This window comes from Oryctolagus cuniculus, chromosome X, assembly GCF_051225735.1.
Source record: "Oryctolagus cuniculus isolate XC-2025 breed Fujian yellow rabbit chromosome X, ASM5122573v1, whole genome shotgun sequence".
Classification (NCBI taxonomy): Eukaryota; Metazoa; Chordata; class Mammalia; order Lagomorpha; family Leporidae; genus Oryctolagus; species Oryctolagus cuniculus.
In genome coordinates this window covers 101926310-101945674 of record NC_142888.1, presented here as the reverse complement: position 1 = coordinate 101945674, position 19365 = coordinate 101926310, and the positions used below count along the sequence as shown (strand labels likewise).

Genomic DNA, 19365 nt, shown 5'->3' with positions numbered 1-19365 from the left:
CTTTTATTTAATGAATATAAATTTCCAAAGTACAGCTTATAGATTACAATGGCTTCCCCCCCATAACGTCCCTCCCACCCGCAACCCTCCCCTTTCCCACTCCCTCTCCCCTTCCATTCACATGAGGATTCATTTTCGATTCTCTTTATATACAGAAGATCAGTTTAGCATACATTAAGTAAAGATTTCAACAGTTTTCATTTGTAGGATAAAGTACAGATCATCTTTTTCTAATAATTTTTTCTAAATTATTCAGTTTCCCAGAATAGTTTAATTTAAAACATTAGTCTTTTCCTACATGTTTTTAGTATCATCTTTACCATACATCAAATGTCCTAAAGTGTGTGGCTCTTTGGCTTATTTGCCATGGTGTCAATATCCACTGACTAAAATACATAACTTTGTAATAAGTCTTGCTATCATCAATAGTACCTCTTCTCTCCTTGTTTTATTTTTTCACCTTTTTGGTACTCTCACACACATATAAACACTGGCACACACACACACACACACACACACACACAACTAACTTCTGAGATGTGAATTGGTGTTACATTGAATCTACAAAAAATTTGGGAGAAACTTGACATCTTTCAGAATTAAAATTTCTAGACCATGAGCATGATATATGGTTCATTTATACAGGTCTTCCCTAATTTTTCTCATAAAGTTTTGTAATATTTAGTATAGGCATTGCACATAATATGTTAAATACTTTAGTAGATATGTGATATTATGTAATTATAAGTGGTATTTTTAAATGTTCAAATTTATTCCTATGTATATTAGACTGGTATTTATAATTTCCCTAAATTTGTACAGCAATTCTAGTCATTTATCTATATAGATTATTTGGGGTGTTTTTATATGTACCCTAGTTCTATTTTTTAATAACAATGACTTTGTTCCTTTGTTTTTATACATTTTATTTTTCTTATTTCACCAGCTAGGGCTCTAGAATCATGTGGTATAAAATGATGATTATAAGCATTCTTTCTCAGTCTCAGTAATATTTTACATCTAACTATTGAATATAATGTTTACAGTGTTTTTATAGGATTTAAAGTTCTTTTTAGTCTTATTTGCTATAAATTTTTATCTTGAATGAGCATTTACTAGTTTATCACATATTTATATACTTACTGAGATAATCATATGATTCTTTATTCTATAGATGTGGTGGATTACATTAATAGATTTTCAAATATTAATCATGTATTCCTGAAATAAACAGAAAATGATCATGCATTACTTCTGGTTATGTAATGCAAGATTTGGTATTTTGATATTTTGCTTAAGCTTCTGCATCCATATTCATGACTGAGATTGGCCTGTGTTTTTTTCTTTAGAATACCCTTTTCAAAATTTTATGTCGGGGTTATGTTGACCTCATAAAGCACATTGTGTTTCCTCTTTTCTTATTCTTTATAAGTTTATTGAAGACTGGCAGTTTTTCCCCCTTTAAAGTTTTCTATATTTACAAGTGAAGTCATGAGACTTAAGTCTTTTTATAGTATGTGTTTTATTGTGTATTATTTTTCCATTTTTTTCTTGCATTTTATTTTTAAGTTGTGATTTTCTAGGAATTTGTCCTTTTCATCAAATACTCCAAACCTGTTGAAAACAAGTTGAATATCTTCTTATGATGATTTATGTTTGAAATACCTATAGCTGTGTTACCTTTTCATTCCTGATTTTGGTTATTTGGCCTGTTGTATTTTCTTCTTGATCAGTCTTCATCATCAATTTTTTTGGTCTGTGAAAAAACATATAGCATTAGCTTGCTGATCCTTTCTATGTTCCTATTTTATTACTTTAAGCTCTTAGTATTATTTTCTTGCCTCTGTTATCATTAACTTTACTTTGCTCTTCTTTTTTGTAAATTCTTTGGATGGATGCTTAGGTCACTGTTTTTCAGCTGATTCTACTTTCTGTCTTACAAATATTCCTGTACACATGGATTTAGTTACATTACACAAGTCTTGATATGTGATCCTTTCATTTTCATTCATTTCAAACTATTTTCTAAGTTCGATGGAGATTTCTATTCTGTTCTATAGTTGATTCAGAAGTATATTTCTTGATCTCCAAACATATATAGATTTCATAATATCCTTGGTCACTGATTTCAAGTTGAATTCATAGTGGAGAGAAAACAACCTATATATGATATCAATAGTATGAAGTATGCTGAGACTTGTTTTATAACCCTTACATGGTTAATATTTGAAAGGTATATTTTATAGTCATCTAATAAAATATTCCATATATGTCAATTAGATCCAATATGTTAATCACATTGCTCAAATATTCTATACCCTCCCTGATTTGTGCTCAGCTGGTTCTCAGTTAATAAGAGAAGGAAGCAGTAACGTCTTTGTGATTGTGAACATGTCCTTTTCTTTTCCGTTCTCTCAGTTGTGCTTCATATATTTGGCTTAATGTTTTTTCAGTGTTGGAAATTTCTTAGCCTTCATCTATCCAAATATTTTTTTCCTGCCCTCATGAGGTGGACAAAGCTCTAAGTATGGAGCCTGCTAGCTCACTCCACCCTAACAGACACTTCTATAGGAAAAGCATCCTTAAATATCGTGATCACCTCTCTAGGCTTTTTTTTTTCTCCTTGGCACAGTAATTCTTAAATGCTTTTTAAACTCCAGTAACTTCCAAAATATTTTTAAGATATATTTGGGCCAGATTTCTAGTTCTCATCAGGAGGCAATAGTAAAAATTACTTTGGTCAGTATTACTGGGAACAGAATCGTACCTCTAAGTTTTCATAAGCCTATGTGACAATCTCTTAACTAACTCCTGAATAATACAAAGCTTTAAAAATATTTCACTGAGGGTGCTCAATCTAATATATTATAATTATTAGAGAGTATTCTCTATTTCCACATTGTTTTTCACTCTCAAATTTATCATTATTTTATTATCATCATTATTGTTTTGTCATCCAGAGGAACTAGCAGGGGAAGCTTATTAGTCACCACTTTGCTGAGATCACCCTCTTTTAAGGGTTCTAGCTTTCTGCAGGAGTTTTAATTTGACTTCCTATCTCAGTGGACCCAAGACTTTCTCTTTTTTCCCTTTGTGGACATAAATACACAAGCCTGTAGTCAATACTGAGTCTAAAAACCCTTGAGGCCGCCAGAGGATTGACTCATATGCTTACCACTTTGGCTCTTGGCATCTTATTTGCTTCTGGAACTTGAAGATTTCTTTTCCGTGTGTGTTAAGATATTCATTTTTAAAAATTGTTGCTTTATACCAATATTTCTAACGGATTATGTTGATATAGTTTAAGAATAGCCTGTTCAGGGGCTGGTGATGTGGTGCAGTGGGTTAAGTCCCTGTGACTTCCACATCCCATCTCCAAGTGCCATTTGGAGTCCTGGCTTCTCTTCTGATCCAGCTCCCTGCTAATGCACCTGGGAAGGCAGTGGAAGGCTCAAGTACTTGGGTATCTTCCCCTCATGTGGGATACTGGGTGTTGGGGAGTTACACAGTGGATGGAAATAAATCAATCTCTCTCTCTCTCTCTCTCTCTCTCTCTCTCTCTATTTCTCTCTCCCTCCCTTTCTCCCTCCATCCCTCAACTAAATAAATAAATATTTAAAAAAAAGCCTAGGGGCTGGCACTGTAGCACAACAGGTTAACGCCCTGGCCTGAAGCGCCGACATCCCATATGGGCGCGGGTTCTAGTCCCGGCTGCTCCACTTCCAATCCAGCTCTCTGCTATGGCCTGGGAAAGCAGTGAAAGATGGCCCAAGTCCTTGGGCACCTGCACCCATGTGGGAGACCCAGAGGAAGCTCCTGGCTCCTGGCTTCGGATCGGTGCAGCTCCGGCCATTGTGGCCAATTGGGGAGTGAACCAGTGGATGGAAGACCTCTCTCTCACTCTCTCTCTCTCTCTCTCTCTCTCTCTCTGCCTCTCCTCTCTCTATGTAACTCTCAAATAAATAAATAAATCTTTAAAAAAAACAGCCTAGTCTTTCATTTTGCTTATACTTTTCTCTAGTTCTACCATTTGTAGGCTGTATGCTTAGGATTTTATAATTGTACAAAACAGTATGTGGAAATGTTTGGCTCTAGTTGATCTAGTCAGCACTGATTTGATGAGGTTTGCACAGTTAGTTTCCTAATCTCAGAAAGGACTGCAGAGTTCAGTTTTGGTGTCTTTAGAGAGACTATTAAGAGGAGCAGAACTACAATCTCAGGTTCTCTATATAAACTGAAATTATAAATTAGATTATCAGAGATGCAGAACCAAAATATAGGGACCAGGAACGATTTCATGATCATTTGCTCTGAGCTATCACTAAGGCTGAGGGTTACCATTCAGAAATACTTTTTCTGTGTCCCAAACTTTTCCTTACAAACTGTTGATGTCACACATAGCTTTCCATGCATTCTTTGACCCATTCCAGTCTGGCTCCATAACTAGAATTTTATCAGTACAGCTTTTTGTAAATTCACTAACAACTTCCATGTTGATAAATCCAATAGGCACTTCTCTGCATGTGTCTGACTTGACCTCTCAGCAGTATTAAATACAGTGAAGCACTCCTTCCTGGGAAAGTACCCTCTGTATTTCAGTTACATCAGGATCTCCTGCATTTCTTCCTATCACTCACTGCCCTCTCCCTCCCAGTCACCTTTGTAGTTCCTCTTTTTCTACCTGATTTTATTTGTAATTTGATTTTTAATTGACAATAGTTAAATATAATTATAGTGGCCATTTTGGCCTTTAGCAACTGAATATTTCAGAACTTATTCCTGGAGCTCTAGGCTTTCTTTTTAAGGCTATCAACCAGTTCTATGTCTTTATATAGCACCTATATGCTAGGATGACTGTTAATTTTATATCCCCACACCTAGCCTGTCAGAATCATATATCTCACTGCTTAATCAACAGCTTCACTTGGCTCTGTAGTCTCTTAACATTCATCTTAAGATTTGATCTTCCACTCTTATTGTTCTTTTGACCTTTCCTATTCTATTAATAGCAGCATTACCCACTTTTCTAAGCAAAACACTTATTTTTCCCTTTCCTCATATCCAATCTTGAGGAAGTCCTTTTGATATTACCTCTAAGACCTATCTCAAACCTGTTCAATGGCTCTGTGAGATGTAAATATTATTACCACTATTGTGTACTTACATAAGCACGGATTAGGAGAGCACATTAGAAAGTTGCCAAAGGGTACAGAGCTACTAAGCTGAGGAATCAGGTATGTAGATATCTTCATTTAAAATCCATTACTCTAGGGACGGTATTTAGTGTAGTAATTAAGATGCCAATTAACATATATGTGTCCCATATCAGAGTGTATGGGTCTGAACTTTGGCTCCAGCGCCTGACTCTAACTTCCTGCTAATGTAGATCTTGAGGGGCAGCAGGGATGGTTCAAGAACTTGAGTCCTTGCCACCCACATGGGAGAACTGGATTTAATTGTTTCAGGCACTTGGAAAGTGAACCAATGAAAGATAATGTTTTGTCTTTCTCTCTCAAATATTTTTTTTAAATCCACTACTCTTTCCATTAGACCTCAGCCTTCAAAGAATATTTGTGAATAAATTAGTAAACAAATTGATCCAGATTATAATAAAATCCATAACCATGGTTTTATCAGAAAAATATTACTACTTACTGAAAAATAATCTGGTTTCCTATGGAATATATTAATAATATCTTAGTACATGTTAACATATAAAACCAGTCTCAGAATTTGAGACTGTGAAATAGGCTTCGAGATCACTCCCTATTTCCTTTAAGGATATATGGCCAATTATGCCCTGACCTATTGCATTCTTTCAATGTGCCTTTATGCTACTTCTCCTATTCTAACAAAAGCATCCGATCAAGAAAGATGTTGGCTTCTCAATGGTCATGACTTCATTAGTGTTCAACACATCTCATCAAAAAGTCAAGGGGACAGAAAAGAGAACATCAGCAAAGCCAGGATACATCATCATTATATTGGCTAAATGAAAAGCATTTCAAAATAAGACTATGTTTAATCAACCAGAAGTCATATAAAATGTTTAAAATAAATGTAATTATTGATAGTATGATCAGAGAAACTACTTGATTGTCATCATTGGCAGATTTACATTTGTATATTGTGATTTTTATTACAAAGTTGTTATGTGTCCTATTATTAAACTTGTCTTTTTGAATAAATTTAGGGTACTGTTTTACTGGATTTCCCCCCCCCCAATGATTTCTGGAAGTTTCATAAAATCCCTACAACATCATCTGTGATCTAACTGTATTTTTAGTAAAACTCCCTTGGCATTAGTTTGACATCCATTTTATTTCTGAGCCTTGAATGCCATTATAATGCTATAGACTTTTCAAAATCAATTTGACTTACAGTTTATTTTATATTCAGAGATTTAACTACTCTTCCCCCTTTTTTACAGAGTTCCCTATCTGTTTACTCAGATGTTAGAGATTGTGACATTTTGTTTATATGAAATGTTTATAAGTATTTTGTTTAAAATATTAATATAGACTAGAAGTTGGGATCCATGTAAAGGATGAATGCTGGTTTAACACAATATGTTAACACAGTTTCTTTGACTTTTCCACAGAGCTCTGTACCATGGAGTGTGGTAGCCATGGGGTCTGCTCAAGGGGAATTTGCCAGTGTGAGGAAGGCTGGGTGGGACCAACGTGTGAAGAACGCTCCTGTCATTCTCATTGTGCTGAGCACGGTCAGTGCAAAGATGGAAAATGTGAGTGCAGCCCTGGATGGGAGGGCGACCACTGTACAATCGGTAAGTCACCTTACTGTTACCAAATAAATTGGATTACTTGAAGAAATAAAAAGTAGAGGGAGTCATTTGCCAAGTTTTTAGTAGAATTTGAGTTTGGAGTAGAGGAGGAAAAGGAAGGTTGGCTATAAGTTTGAAAGTTTTGTGATCTTCAAGGTTTCTTCTTTTGTTGACTGTATCCTACCTGTATCTTGTGTGGTTCCCTTTCTCATTACTTCAGTGTTCCTTGTTTTCTGCTTTCAAGTGCTTTGAGTTACTTAAATGAAAGATGATACATTGGAATAATGTGTCATTAGTTAATAAGAGAAGTTCTTTGACTGTGAAGGTAACATTCACTGACCATTTTTCCTTTTGAAAAGTATAGGTTGTTTTGGTTGAAAGCACTTAGAGGCAATTTCATTAAATGGGACTGTTTTAACAGGGGCCATTCAATATCATTAGAGGCTGTCTTTAATGTATATGGGGAAGGCACTCCTGACCTATCAGCAAGTGGAACATCTGTGTTGAATTGTTTATCTTGTAGTGCAGAGAGTTTGTAGAAGCATCCATCCTATCTCACCACTTGTCACTAATTTCACACATTTCCAGGACATTGCCTAGGAGAACAATCTGTGGGCATGGGAAGCCTGTGTAATAACTAAGCTATCATGTGGTCTTCAGAGTAGAAAGGACACAAATAATAATTAAGAGTTCCATTTATAAAGTTTTTTTCTTTTTCTTAAAAATAAAAACAATAGAAGACATGTACACACAGCTGCCACCAAGGTTTCAAGCATATACACAGAGACAAGTAGGATTCCCACTGTGCAGCTAAGGAAAATGGGTCACGGAGTACTCTCGTGGCATGCTGTGATTGCACAGAAAATTCATGCAAAGAAAAGTGAGCCTCTACATACACAATCCATTGTTTGTGGGCTTCCCCCCCCCCAAGTACACTGCGCTTTTAGCTTTCATTTTTAGGTGAAAGTATTTTGTTATAATGGCTGGAACCTGCCAAAGTAATGTATAATATATATAATATATATATAACATATAATCTTAATAAACCCCATTACTACTCTACTAGAGGTACAGTAAGTCTTGTTCTGTGACTGTGAAAAATATTTAAGATTCATTAAAAAGGTGGTGAGGAGTAAGATTCAGATGCAGCTTAAGTAATTGCATTCCGGCACTACAGTAAGTTTATTGCCTTCACATAAGAGGATTTAAATATTGTGACGATCACCAAAGGTGGTTACTGCAGAACTCCCTTCTGAAGATATTACTTATAAGAAGTTGAAGCGAGTGCTGTTTCACAGGAGTTATTACTGAGATGTAAAAATGCAGTTCTTATACTTTTAATGAAATATGACACTTTTTAAGGCAGCCTAATAGAGTTTCTTGCAGAAAAGTCATTAATATCTTTCCCACAGAAAATATTATTCATAAACTACACAAGCCAGTATACCAACTTTTGAGCTGCAGGCATTTCAGCAGTTCACAGTTTGCTGTTCTCCTCCCAGGCAACAGATGGTAAACCATTAGTACATGTTGTATAGCTTTGGTCTCCCAGAAACTCATTCAATCACTCTTTTCTTCCCCTTTTAGCTCACTACTTAGATGCAGTCCGAGGTAAGATTTTTCTCACTAGCTTTATAGCAGAAATATATTTTAAACAGAAAATATGTCTGTGGGAAAGGAGGGGTGGTATTTTGGGGAGTTTGGCTTTTTTTTTCTTTAGGAGTTTTTGTTTCTTTTTTTTTCCTTTCTATTTTGCCAATCTATTTAAGCATAGTACAGTCAGCTTCATGCTATCATAGTCAGACCAAAAGGTAATTTGTTTCTCTGACATTTAAGAATCACTTTTTGTCACAGTAGAGAATGAACGGATAAGCAGTTTGAGAACTAGTTTTCCATGACTTGTGTGTGTGTGTGTGTGTCTGTATCTGTGCATGGGTAGGGGGAGGTTGTAACACAGATAATTACCAAATAAACTCAGTTTAGGAGGACAGCTGAATCTTTTCTTTAACATACCAATATATGAGTGCACTTCAAAACTTTCATGGAAAAAAATGAATTAAAGATAAGTTTATTTTGGTGTGAAAAATTTGAAATCCATGTATAGTTCTGTAAGTGCACATTTTCCATGAAATTTTTAAAGACCTCTCGTAGCTCTAAGTGTATAGACAAGGAGTCTTAAGTCCTTACAAAATGGAAAAAAATTATCTGCCCTCCAGGCATTTAGCTGCCTCTGCCAGAGACAACAAGGGCTTCCTACAGATATCCCGTTGCCTTTCATTATTTTAGCTTCAGAAGTTGATTATATCCCAAATCATCCCTAATTTCTCCTTACCCATTGTACACCATTAGAATGGAACCACACAATGTCCCTTCTAAAACCTACATATATTCATCATTTCCCCTGTCTTGAGCATATTATAGACACAAAACTTTTTATATTTTTAATAGTCATCTGTCATTTCAACTTTTTTTTTCTTTTTCTAGTCTATTGATAGTTGCTTGAAAAATTATTTGGAAGGTACACTGGGTTACTTCTACAGATTTTGTGAAACTAATTTTTTACTCCTCTACTTACTGAATTTTCTTTCAAAAACATAAAGTGAAAAGAGTATTGATTGGTCTATCCCCCATAAAATTCAAGCCTGGTCTTGTATTTCTACTAGGAAAAGATCTAGATGATATATGCTATTACTACTGTATCCTTTCACATCCCACCGAGCACTTCGCACACGCACAGGTTACCATGTGATAGAGCTTAACTCTGAACTATTGGTGAAATGACAGGGCATCCTTGAGAAACTAGAAGTGTAATAAGGGCCCATTGTCAGTGTTGGTGTTTTATCAATGAATTAAAGTCATTTAAATGGTGAACTTTACTATTGATTATATTTTTCCAGTCATTCTCTAGAGTTCTGAAAGTCTAAATCTGATATGCATTAATTTCATAAACATTTGTTGAGGATTTAATATTTTTGTTACCGGCATGATATGCTAACTTCTGACAGAGATACCAGAGAAGTTAAGGATTTTCAATCCTTAGTCGTCAATTCAATAGCAGTCTTGAAGAGCTGAATAGATGCAAAGCAACTGCAGCACATTTCTAAGGCACCACATGAGCAAACACTTAAGGGTGTGTTCTGAGCCAGTACCAACATACTTTAAGTCCTGAAGCAATACATCACAAGAGAAAATCAGCATAAGCTTGAAGGAGTTAGGCAAAATTTCTCTTCATAGAAACTTCTGACTTGTTCCAACTTACTGACCATGACTGGATCCAGAATCTTCCATCCAGTTTTGATTGAAATGAGGAAGTACATTTTTCAAGGAAAAAGAAAGCATGTCTTCTCCCCACCATAGTTTTCTTCCTATCTAAACCGGAGGTTGGGAATTGGGGTTAGCATTAATAATGCTTAATTGGCTCTCTTAGGAAAAGCACTACAAACTGATAACAAGTTCCCTAGGAAGGATATGCAGGCAAGCAAGCAAGTTTTCTTCCATGTATTCAACACAGCGTCTGAATGAGTGATGAGATACTGCTCTATAGGCAAACGTGTCATTGTTGGTCAATACCACTCCGATGTCTTTGTGATTGTTAGTGATTGTTTCTCTCTGCTGTCTTTTCAGATGGCTGCCCAGGGCTCTGCTTTGGAAATGGGCGATGCACCCTGGATCAAAATGGTTGGCACTGTGTGTGTCAGGTGGGTTGGAGTGGGACAGGCTGCAATGTTGTCATGGAAATGCTTTGTGGCGATAACTTGGACAATGATGGAGGTAAGTCACTTATAACAGATTTATGTATGAAAGGAATAGCCCAGGCCGGCGCCGTGGCTCAATAGGCTAATCCTCCACCTAGCGGCGCCGGCACACCGGGTTCTAGTCCCGGTCGGGGCGCCGGATTCTGTCCCGGTTGCCCCTCTCTGCTGTGGCCAGGGAGTGCAGTGGAGGATGGTCCAAGTGTTTGGGCCCTGCACCCCATGGGAGACCAGGAGAAGCACCTGGCTCCTGCCTTCGGATCAGCGCGGTGAGCCGGCCACAGCGCGCCAGCCGTGGTGGCCATTGGAGGGTGAACCAACGGCAAAGGAAGACCTTTCTCTCTCTCTCACTGTCCACTCTGCCTGTCAAAAAAAAAAAAAAAAGGAATAGCCCAGCCTCTAGCACAGTGGTGACCAATCTGTGCCACGTGTGATAATTAGGAATCACCAGTAAAAATGATATTGAGGTATATAGGGTCATACTATTTTTTAAACCTCAATAAAAGCTGCATTTTATTGAATATTTGCTGTGGTTAGATAATACTCAAAATTCTTTTTATGCATCATATCACATTTAAATCTCACTATAACACTTTGGAGTATAGGTACTATTGTTTTCCCTATTTGTAGATAGGAAAACTAATGCTCAGGGAAGGGGTGGCAGGTGACTTCCCTATAGCCATACATCTAGAGAGTAATAGACCCATGGTTCCAGTTCAGGGATGCGTGACTTCAGAGTCTGTTTTTAACTACTTCACCATGTTGCCTCCCATACCCATGGCATTTATCACACTAAATTAAATTAACATACCACTATTCAAGCTGTCAGATGCTAGTGTAGTTTGTACTACACATACTGTGAAATGTTTTTCTTTATTCTTATGTAGAGCTCCCTCTTGTGTCTCTACCTTTTATTAACACTACGTCTTTCAAAGGACACAGCATCAAGACAATTCAAGGTAGAATTTTTTTTGTATTTAATTCAAGAGCTGCACTTGATGTTTTAAAAAGGCATATGTGGAAGTACAAGCATTGTGGTGCAGTGAGTTAAGCCTCTGCTTTGTGGTGCTTGTATCCCATATCAGAGTGACTATTCAAGTCCTGGCTGCTCTGCCCATCCAGCTCCCTCCTAATGTGTCTGGGAAGGCAGCAGAAGATGGCCCAAGTGCTTGATTCCCCAGACCCAGATGGAGTTGCTGGCTCCTGGCTTCAGTCTGGCCCAGACTGAATGGCCAAATGGCCAAATGGCTCTTGTGGCCATTTGAAGAATGAATCAGTGGATAGAGGATCTATGTGTGTATGTGTGTGTGTGTCTATCTGTATTTCTCTGTCACTCTGCCTGCCAGATAAATAAGTCTTTTTTAAAAAAGTCACATGTAGCTTCAAGGCCTGAGGGTAACAATCAGACTTCAAAATAACCCAAGCCACCCCCTCTAAGATATCCTAAAACAAACAAAAAAATCCTCACTTTCCCTATACTTTCTACTCAAGGAAACATAAAAACGTTTTTGCTAATTCCAGTATATTAGCTTAAGATGAAGTCAATTATTAAATTTGACTCTTCAGATTTCTATATTTCTTAGAGAATGGCAGGCCATGTCGCTTGAATCCAAACATGAAGATTACTTAAATAAATAAGGTAACAGTCATAATATAAGTACCAAATTGGATATGAGTTTCTTCCTTTTTCCAGCTAGTATTTAACCTTAGAAAGTTATAGGACTTTATGAAAATTAAATGAAAGCAACTTTGTGAATAAGAACACAGAGCTTTGAAGATAGACTTTCTGGATTCAAATACTAGCTCTGGCTCTTATTTACTGACTATATGATTTGGGATAAGTTTCTTGATAATTCTATGCCCCAAAATTCCCTTATATCTACAATGACGCTGATATATTTACTGTCTGATTGTGTGATTATAAGTATTAAATGAAATCATCACAGTGAACTTGTTAAAAGGTAATAAACATGCCCCCCAACACACACACACACACACAAACACACACACTTACAACTTAGATCAAAGCATATTCTGTAGTCAGGGTTTACTATTTACCAGGTATTGTGCTGAGTCCTTGATGTGAATTCTTTTATTTAATCCCCATGATGTAGGAAATGATATTGACAAATTAGGGAACAGATATAAAGGAGTTAAGTAAGTTGCTAAAGATCCTACAGCATGCAAATGATAAATCCAGAGTATAAACCTAGTGGTCAGCTTCATTGCAAAAAGGATTTTGTGTAGTAATAAGATTTTTTTCAGTTTATGTGTTAATTAAAAGATTATACTCAGAAAATACATTAACAGCTTATTCAATTATAATTTCTGTTTTAGTTAATATTGAGGCCAAATAAGTTTTCTGCCTTAGTAAAGTAACAAAAATAATTGAATATTTAATTATCAAGCATTTTTATGGCCTTAAGTTCACCTCAAGGCAGCCAAAAATGATTAATGAGTGCATTGATTAAATATTAATGAATGGATGGATTATCAATTCTCAATGTTTATATGTAGGCATAGGAGGTATAGAAGATTTTACTGAATGTGTATTGACCTCTAAATATTCCTTGAAAACTGTGTATCTATATGCAAATTAAAAATCAAAGACCTTGATATGAGTTCAGTGTTTTGTTTTTTTTTTTTATGGTGCCTCTTTAAGGAGCGCAAGGGAAGTCTCCTTGAGAATTCCAATTACCATTTTTTCCTTTAGTAGGATTAAGATGATATAATATTGATAATAAATATAGATTCAGTTCTACTTTGAGATGGAAAGATGGATTGAATAACCCCCGAAAGCCCCATGACTAGGATTTTAGGCCAATAATTCCATTTTATACTGTTTAAATATTATCCCCTAAGAATGCATAAAATGCCCTTCATTGGTGGTCTTGGCTTCTAGCTATCTAGAATGGCTGGATTCATTTATCTGAATATGACTAATAATTGCTGTCAGTATACTTGTTTGTGCATGTGTATATATGTGAGTATTTGTTTAAATTAAATCATAAAGCACCAACTGAACCTTTTTGAAAAAAAAAAAGTGGTCCTAATTTTTAAAATGTAATTCTGAAGAAATCTTCCTTATCAAAAAAAAATCACTTTCAAGTAGTTGTTTCAAGTAGCTCTTACCTGATTATGGCTGATACTTAAAGAATGGCGGAAGCTTTTTTTTTTCATTCTAATAAGCTTTGAATATTCATTAGTATTCCTGCAGCTTTGACTTTATTTACCTTCTGATTCAATGCATTGTGACTCTTAGTAACTAATTGGCCTGCACTGAGTATGTGGGTGACACAGCTGGTGTAGAAACTACCTAAGAGCTCCTTGAATAGCAAAAACAGGACAGAGAACAAATAATCTTTGGATTTTCTTTCTTAACATGACAGAAAGAAAGTTATCCTATGGGTTGTATATATAAGACCTAATTACTATAAATGAATCAAGCCTATCATTTATTCTTTAGTTAACAAGTACCTACCACGTGCACAACACTATGCTTGGAGCACCACATTTTCACTTGTTAATAATGCATCCTAATTTGGGATTTAGAAAATATGATTGGGGCTGGCATTGTAGCATATCAGATAATGTCACCTCCTGTAATTCTAGCATCCCATATGGATGCTGGTTCATGTCCCTGCTGATCCATCTCCAATCTAGTTCCCTGCTAATATGCTTAGGAAACAGAAGACGGCCTAATTACTTGGGCCCCTACACCCCTGTGAGAGGCCCGAATGAAGCTTCTGGCTCCTGGCTATTGGCTTCTGGCTTTGGCCCAGCCCAGCCCTGGCTATTGTGGCCATCTGGGGAGTGAAACAGCAGAAGCAGATCTCCCTCTCTTCATCTCTCTCTATATATATATAACTCTGCCTTTCAAATAAACAAGTAAATCTTTACAGAAAATAAACTTCAATGTTAAAAAAAGAAAACATGATCACCATAGATTAGATGCAGATATGAATTGGCATGATAAGAATGGCTAAAAAGGAGAGAATGTCCAACATGGGAAGCAGTCCACACAGCAGACTCATAGAATGACAATCGCTTTAAGTAACACTTTGACCTCAGAATCAGCCCATAAGGCTTCCTGGTCTGGCTGAAAGGCCTGTGAGAGCATTTCAAGCATGGAAAGGCAAGACACTGTGGCAAAAAAAATGTTCTTCATGGGGGATCTCTGTGAGTGAGATCCCAGTGGAAAGAAGGAGGTACTTTTCTCTGAAGAGAGGAGAGAACTTCCAATTTGCTTATGGTTTTGTCCAAACACTGACAGCGTTTGTGGACTCAAAAGGCTTCCATATCCTAGGCAGCTCATTTCAAGAGTCTTAGATGATCACTAATATCATACATAAGAGTGTTAATTGTTAACAAGAGTTACTGTGCACTAATTCCCCATGCAGGACCTCTGTCCTCAATGAGTTGTATTGAGAGTTAACTGTAAAACCAGTTATCAGTTTTGTGTGTATGTGTGTGTGTGTGTGTAAATTGTTGAAATCTTTACTTAGTATAGAGTTGGTCTTCTGTGTACAAAGTTAATTTAAAATGAATCTTAATGGAGAATGGGACTAGCAAGGGGAGAGGGAGGAGGAGGAGGAGTGGGAGTGTGGGTGGGAGGGCTGGTATGGTGGGAAGAATAACTATATTCCTAAAGTTGTGCTTGTGAAATATGTATTCCTTAAAAAATAAATTTGAAAAAAAGTGTAAATGTTATACTGAGTCAAAATAGTTAAAACAAAGGATAAAGAAGAGAAACTAAAACTATCAGGCATTAAGGAATACTTCAAACCTACAGTAATTAAAACAAAGTAGTAGTGATGTAAGAAGAGACAGACCAATACAATCAAATAAAAACCTTTGAACACACTCACATACAGATAAAAATTTAATATATTATAATTATAGTATTAAAATCAATGGAGAAAAGAAACATTATGAAATAAAAGATGCTGGGACAACTATTCAAAAAACACATAGATTTTCAATTCATACCATTTACCAAGAGAATAAGATAAATAAAAACACCACAAAAAAAGTTTAAAAAAAAAGCACTCTGGGTGGATTAATGGGTTAAAGATGATAGAAAACTCAAGCAGAATTAGAAGAAAATATAAGTGACAGATCTTAAAAGAGGAAGAACTTCTCAGACATAAAAGCAAAAGAAGAAATCATAATGGGGGAAAAACAACAATTTTAGTAAAAATTCAAAATATATTTATGTTTGACTAAATTTATAGATTACTTAGAGATTTATGAGGGCATTTCAAAAAGTTCATGGAAATGGGATTAAAAATGTTCACGTTGCTTCAGAAAAATTTTGAAATTCACGCATAGGTTTTTATAATGTGTATTTTCCAATGAATTTTATAAAAATATTTGGGAATATCAAAATATGCATTGACTGGTATGGTGACCACTAGTCACATATCAGCACTTAACACTAAAAATTCTGTTTCTCTCAGTGGCCATTTATCCTTGCAGTTAAGCCATTAAGGTGCCTGCAACTCATATCTGAGCACCTCAGTTCAAGTGCCAGTCCAGCTCCCGATTCCAGCTTCCTGCCAATACAGATCCTGGAAACCCCAGATAATGGCCTAAGAAATTGGTTTCCTGTTACTCATGAGGTAGACCTAGATTGCATTCTTAAGTCCTGGCTTTGGCCAGGCTATTGTGGAATCTGGGAAATGAACTAGCACATTCATTCTCATTCTCTCTCTATCTCTCACTCCCTCCTTCCCTGAAATAAATAGAGAAAAATTCAATTTCAAAGTTGTACTAGTTATATCTCAAGTGCTTAATAGCCATATGAAACTAGTAGCTACCATATTGGATGGCAGAGTACCAAGATTTATTGTATGGTGCTGAACTAGATGTTTTAACTCAAATATTTAGTTTTCAGCCAAATATTCCACTTTGGATGCTCAGTTTGCCATTCATTCATTACTTCTTTGCAGTTATTATGATAAGAACTGAGGAGAGAATGATAAACAAGATAAGTTTCTGCCTTCATGCAGCTAATGATGTAGCACGGAAGTCAAATATTAAAGAAGACTCCATACGAATAGCTAGTCATTTACAATCGTGGAGCACACGTAGAAATTTTAGGATACTTTAAATGTGTATGAGACGCCTAACCTGGTTTTGGCAGTAAGGGAAGTCTCATATGAGTCAGAGGAAGAATGTTCCAGACAGAGGAAATAACATGTAGAAATGCCCTAAGGTAGAAATGTGCTAAGCTCTTCTAGGAACTGAAAAGCAAGTCATTGTAGCTAGAACACAACGAGTCAAGGAGAGATTCGTATATAAAGGGCAGGGGCCAGATAATACAGAATATTGGGAATTTTATGATATTTAGTCATCAAACAAAGGCTCTGTTTTATTCACTCTAGTTACAGAAGAAGGAAGGTAGTCTCTGATATTGTGGAAAGATTATCCAGGAGGTTAAAAAGATGTACAGTGCTTAATCAAAATGGTCTTTTTTCCCTCTGATATTTTAAATATTTGTCACATGTTTGTCCAGGCTTCTCTTGTACAAACTCTTCCAGTTGTCTATTTTCATATTCATTGGTAAAATCAGTAAGTTAATTGCCTTAAAGAAAAGAATGATCTTCCAGGAATCATTCTTCGTAACAAGTCACCATTCATTACCACCAATAGCTACTTGCAAACCTCTTTTATAATGTAGTGTGTCTAGATATGGAAAACAGCACCATGGGTGAGTTATTAACACATGTAAGTTCATAGATCAATGAGCCTCATGTTTTGAATGTGACCAGCATGCTGCAGTACTTAATAAATAGGAAAATGAAAGAGAAGGAGCAAGGAATTGATAACATTCACCCTATTTAGGAGCCACTTTCTGCACATTTACTTGTGAGATTTGGTTGTGGTCAAAAAACCTGGCATCAGAAAGCATACTCCTAATTATTCTCTTCTGATCATACCCACCCCCTCCTCTCCATGCAGCTCATTTATTAAAGCTTCATCTGAATTGCCAAGTGCTTCCAGATGCAAGTGGAAGGTAGAAAATCCAAACACTGTAACTGAGCTCACCACTCTATGACTGGGCCTAACCATTTTCAGTATTAAGAAAACGTGTGTTTCCTTTGTGTCACTCATATTCCCTTGTCCATTCCCTCTTTCAACAACAAAGAGCACGCATCTAGTAAATCAAAGTTGAATAATGATGAATTTGTCACACAACAAAGAAACCGGTTTTTAACTCTCTTCAGTACCAATTGAGCCAAGTGGCATAGTTCCAAATTTATTTGCAAAACTAGGATCAATATATGCCATGTTTAGTTCTTCAAGACAATGTAATATCTCTCTTTTCAGCTGCCTTTTATTTTTATTCCCTTAAAAGAAATAGTCCCTAAAAGTAAAAACAGGTAACATTTGATATATCTATATCTGACACCATGAGCTTGGCTGTTAGTAGGGTGCTGCCACAGCATCTAATTGGAACAATAAGAGAACCATTAATAGCCCCCTCCACAAAAAAAATTTACACATATCCAATGTGACTGTCATTTGCACTTCTTTGTAACAATCTAGACATACTGTATGGGGTGTTATCTAATGTGATAATTGGTAAGTAGATCTTTGCCCATGGACTGGGTTTATCTATGAATTATAATTTGGAGGTTGCACACTCTTTACTGATTTGCCCACCTGCAACCTTGCTTGATTTATCAGAAGTCTTGCTGTTCTCTCAGAAAGCAGAGGCTTTACAGGGTCAGCTCTGTAAAATAGACAATTATTAAATATGAAACATTAACTTGGAATGCATAACCAGATGAGAATGTCTCAATTTTGAACTAGTTCTATGTGTAGTTTTGAATATAAGTTTGAAGATCATTTTGGGATTAACATTTATTTTAAATTTATTTCTTTTCAAAACAAGTTGAAATTGTGTGGTTAACAGATTGAAGCCCAAGAATGCTCACAATTATTACTACTACATTGGTTAATATTTGTCAGGCATGACACTAGGTACTTCCACATATGTTATCTCAATAATAACAAACTCACTATTCAATAAAAAATGTAAGATAAAGGTGACTGCCCATCTGCAAAGCAGTTTTAATTGCTTGGCGTATTATGCACCAATCCCAGACATCAGAGAACTCTTTTAATCAGCCTGATATTTTTACCAGCTTTCCAGTGCATCCAGATGTTTAATTAACAGACTAAAGAGATAATGTGCTAATATGAGGCTGAGAACAGCATATTGGAGGGAGAGGTGGTAGTGGCATCTCAAATTATGAAAACCTGTTAATATAATTTGCAGAATGAAAGGAAAAGGGGGAACAAATCCACACTTCAAAGTTTGTCATCAGTAAAAATGAAGTATGTATACAGAGAAATAGAAATCAGTGGCAAAAATACACTCTACAAACAGGGAAAGCAAGAAAGAAGCAAACTGCATTTTAAATCAAAGTAGTGTCTATGGTACAGGGAATTTGAAAGGACCACATGTGGGGAAAAATATTTCCTGGGTGCCCTAGGGCTGCTGCTCCAAAAGCCTACTCTCTTGGTGTTCCTGGCTTTCATTGCCCCCAGCTGTGGTACATCCCCATCCAGCTCAACAGAAGCAGCCAAGTGAGGGTGAGAGAGCAAGCAATGGAGCCGCAGGAAACCAGTGCCAGCATCTTTCATCAGAAGCCTTAAGGAGCCAGTGATCCATCTGAACCTCCCTGTTCTGCTGCAAGCCAAGATGATTAACATCTTTGTATTCACCTTTGTTAAAGAACTGAGTTTGAACCACTTGCCTGCTTTAAGGAGCTTGGAAGAACTTTAATTTTTTGCTTAGTGGGTGTAGAGTGAAGTGTC

General features: G+C 36.3%; 1 protein-coding gene across 6 annotated transcripts in view; it reads left to right on the top strand.

The window, feature by feature from the left end:
• The window catches only part of TENM1 (teneurin transmembrane protein 1), an 870866-nt gene that overhangs the window by 673154 nt on the left and 178347 nt on the right, over positions 1–19365 (top strand). For all 6 annotated transcript variants that reach the window (XM_051827790.3, XM_051827788.3, XM_051827787.3 and 3 more), the window contains 3 exons: positions 6602–6787; positions 8372–8395; positions 10409–10555. In XM_051827790.3, the coding sequence (XP_051683750.1) occupies positions 6602–6787; positions 8372–8395; positions 10409–10555 (357 nt within the window). The remainder of the gene's footprint in view (positions 1–6601; positions 6788–8371; positions 8396–10408; positions 10556–19365) is intronic.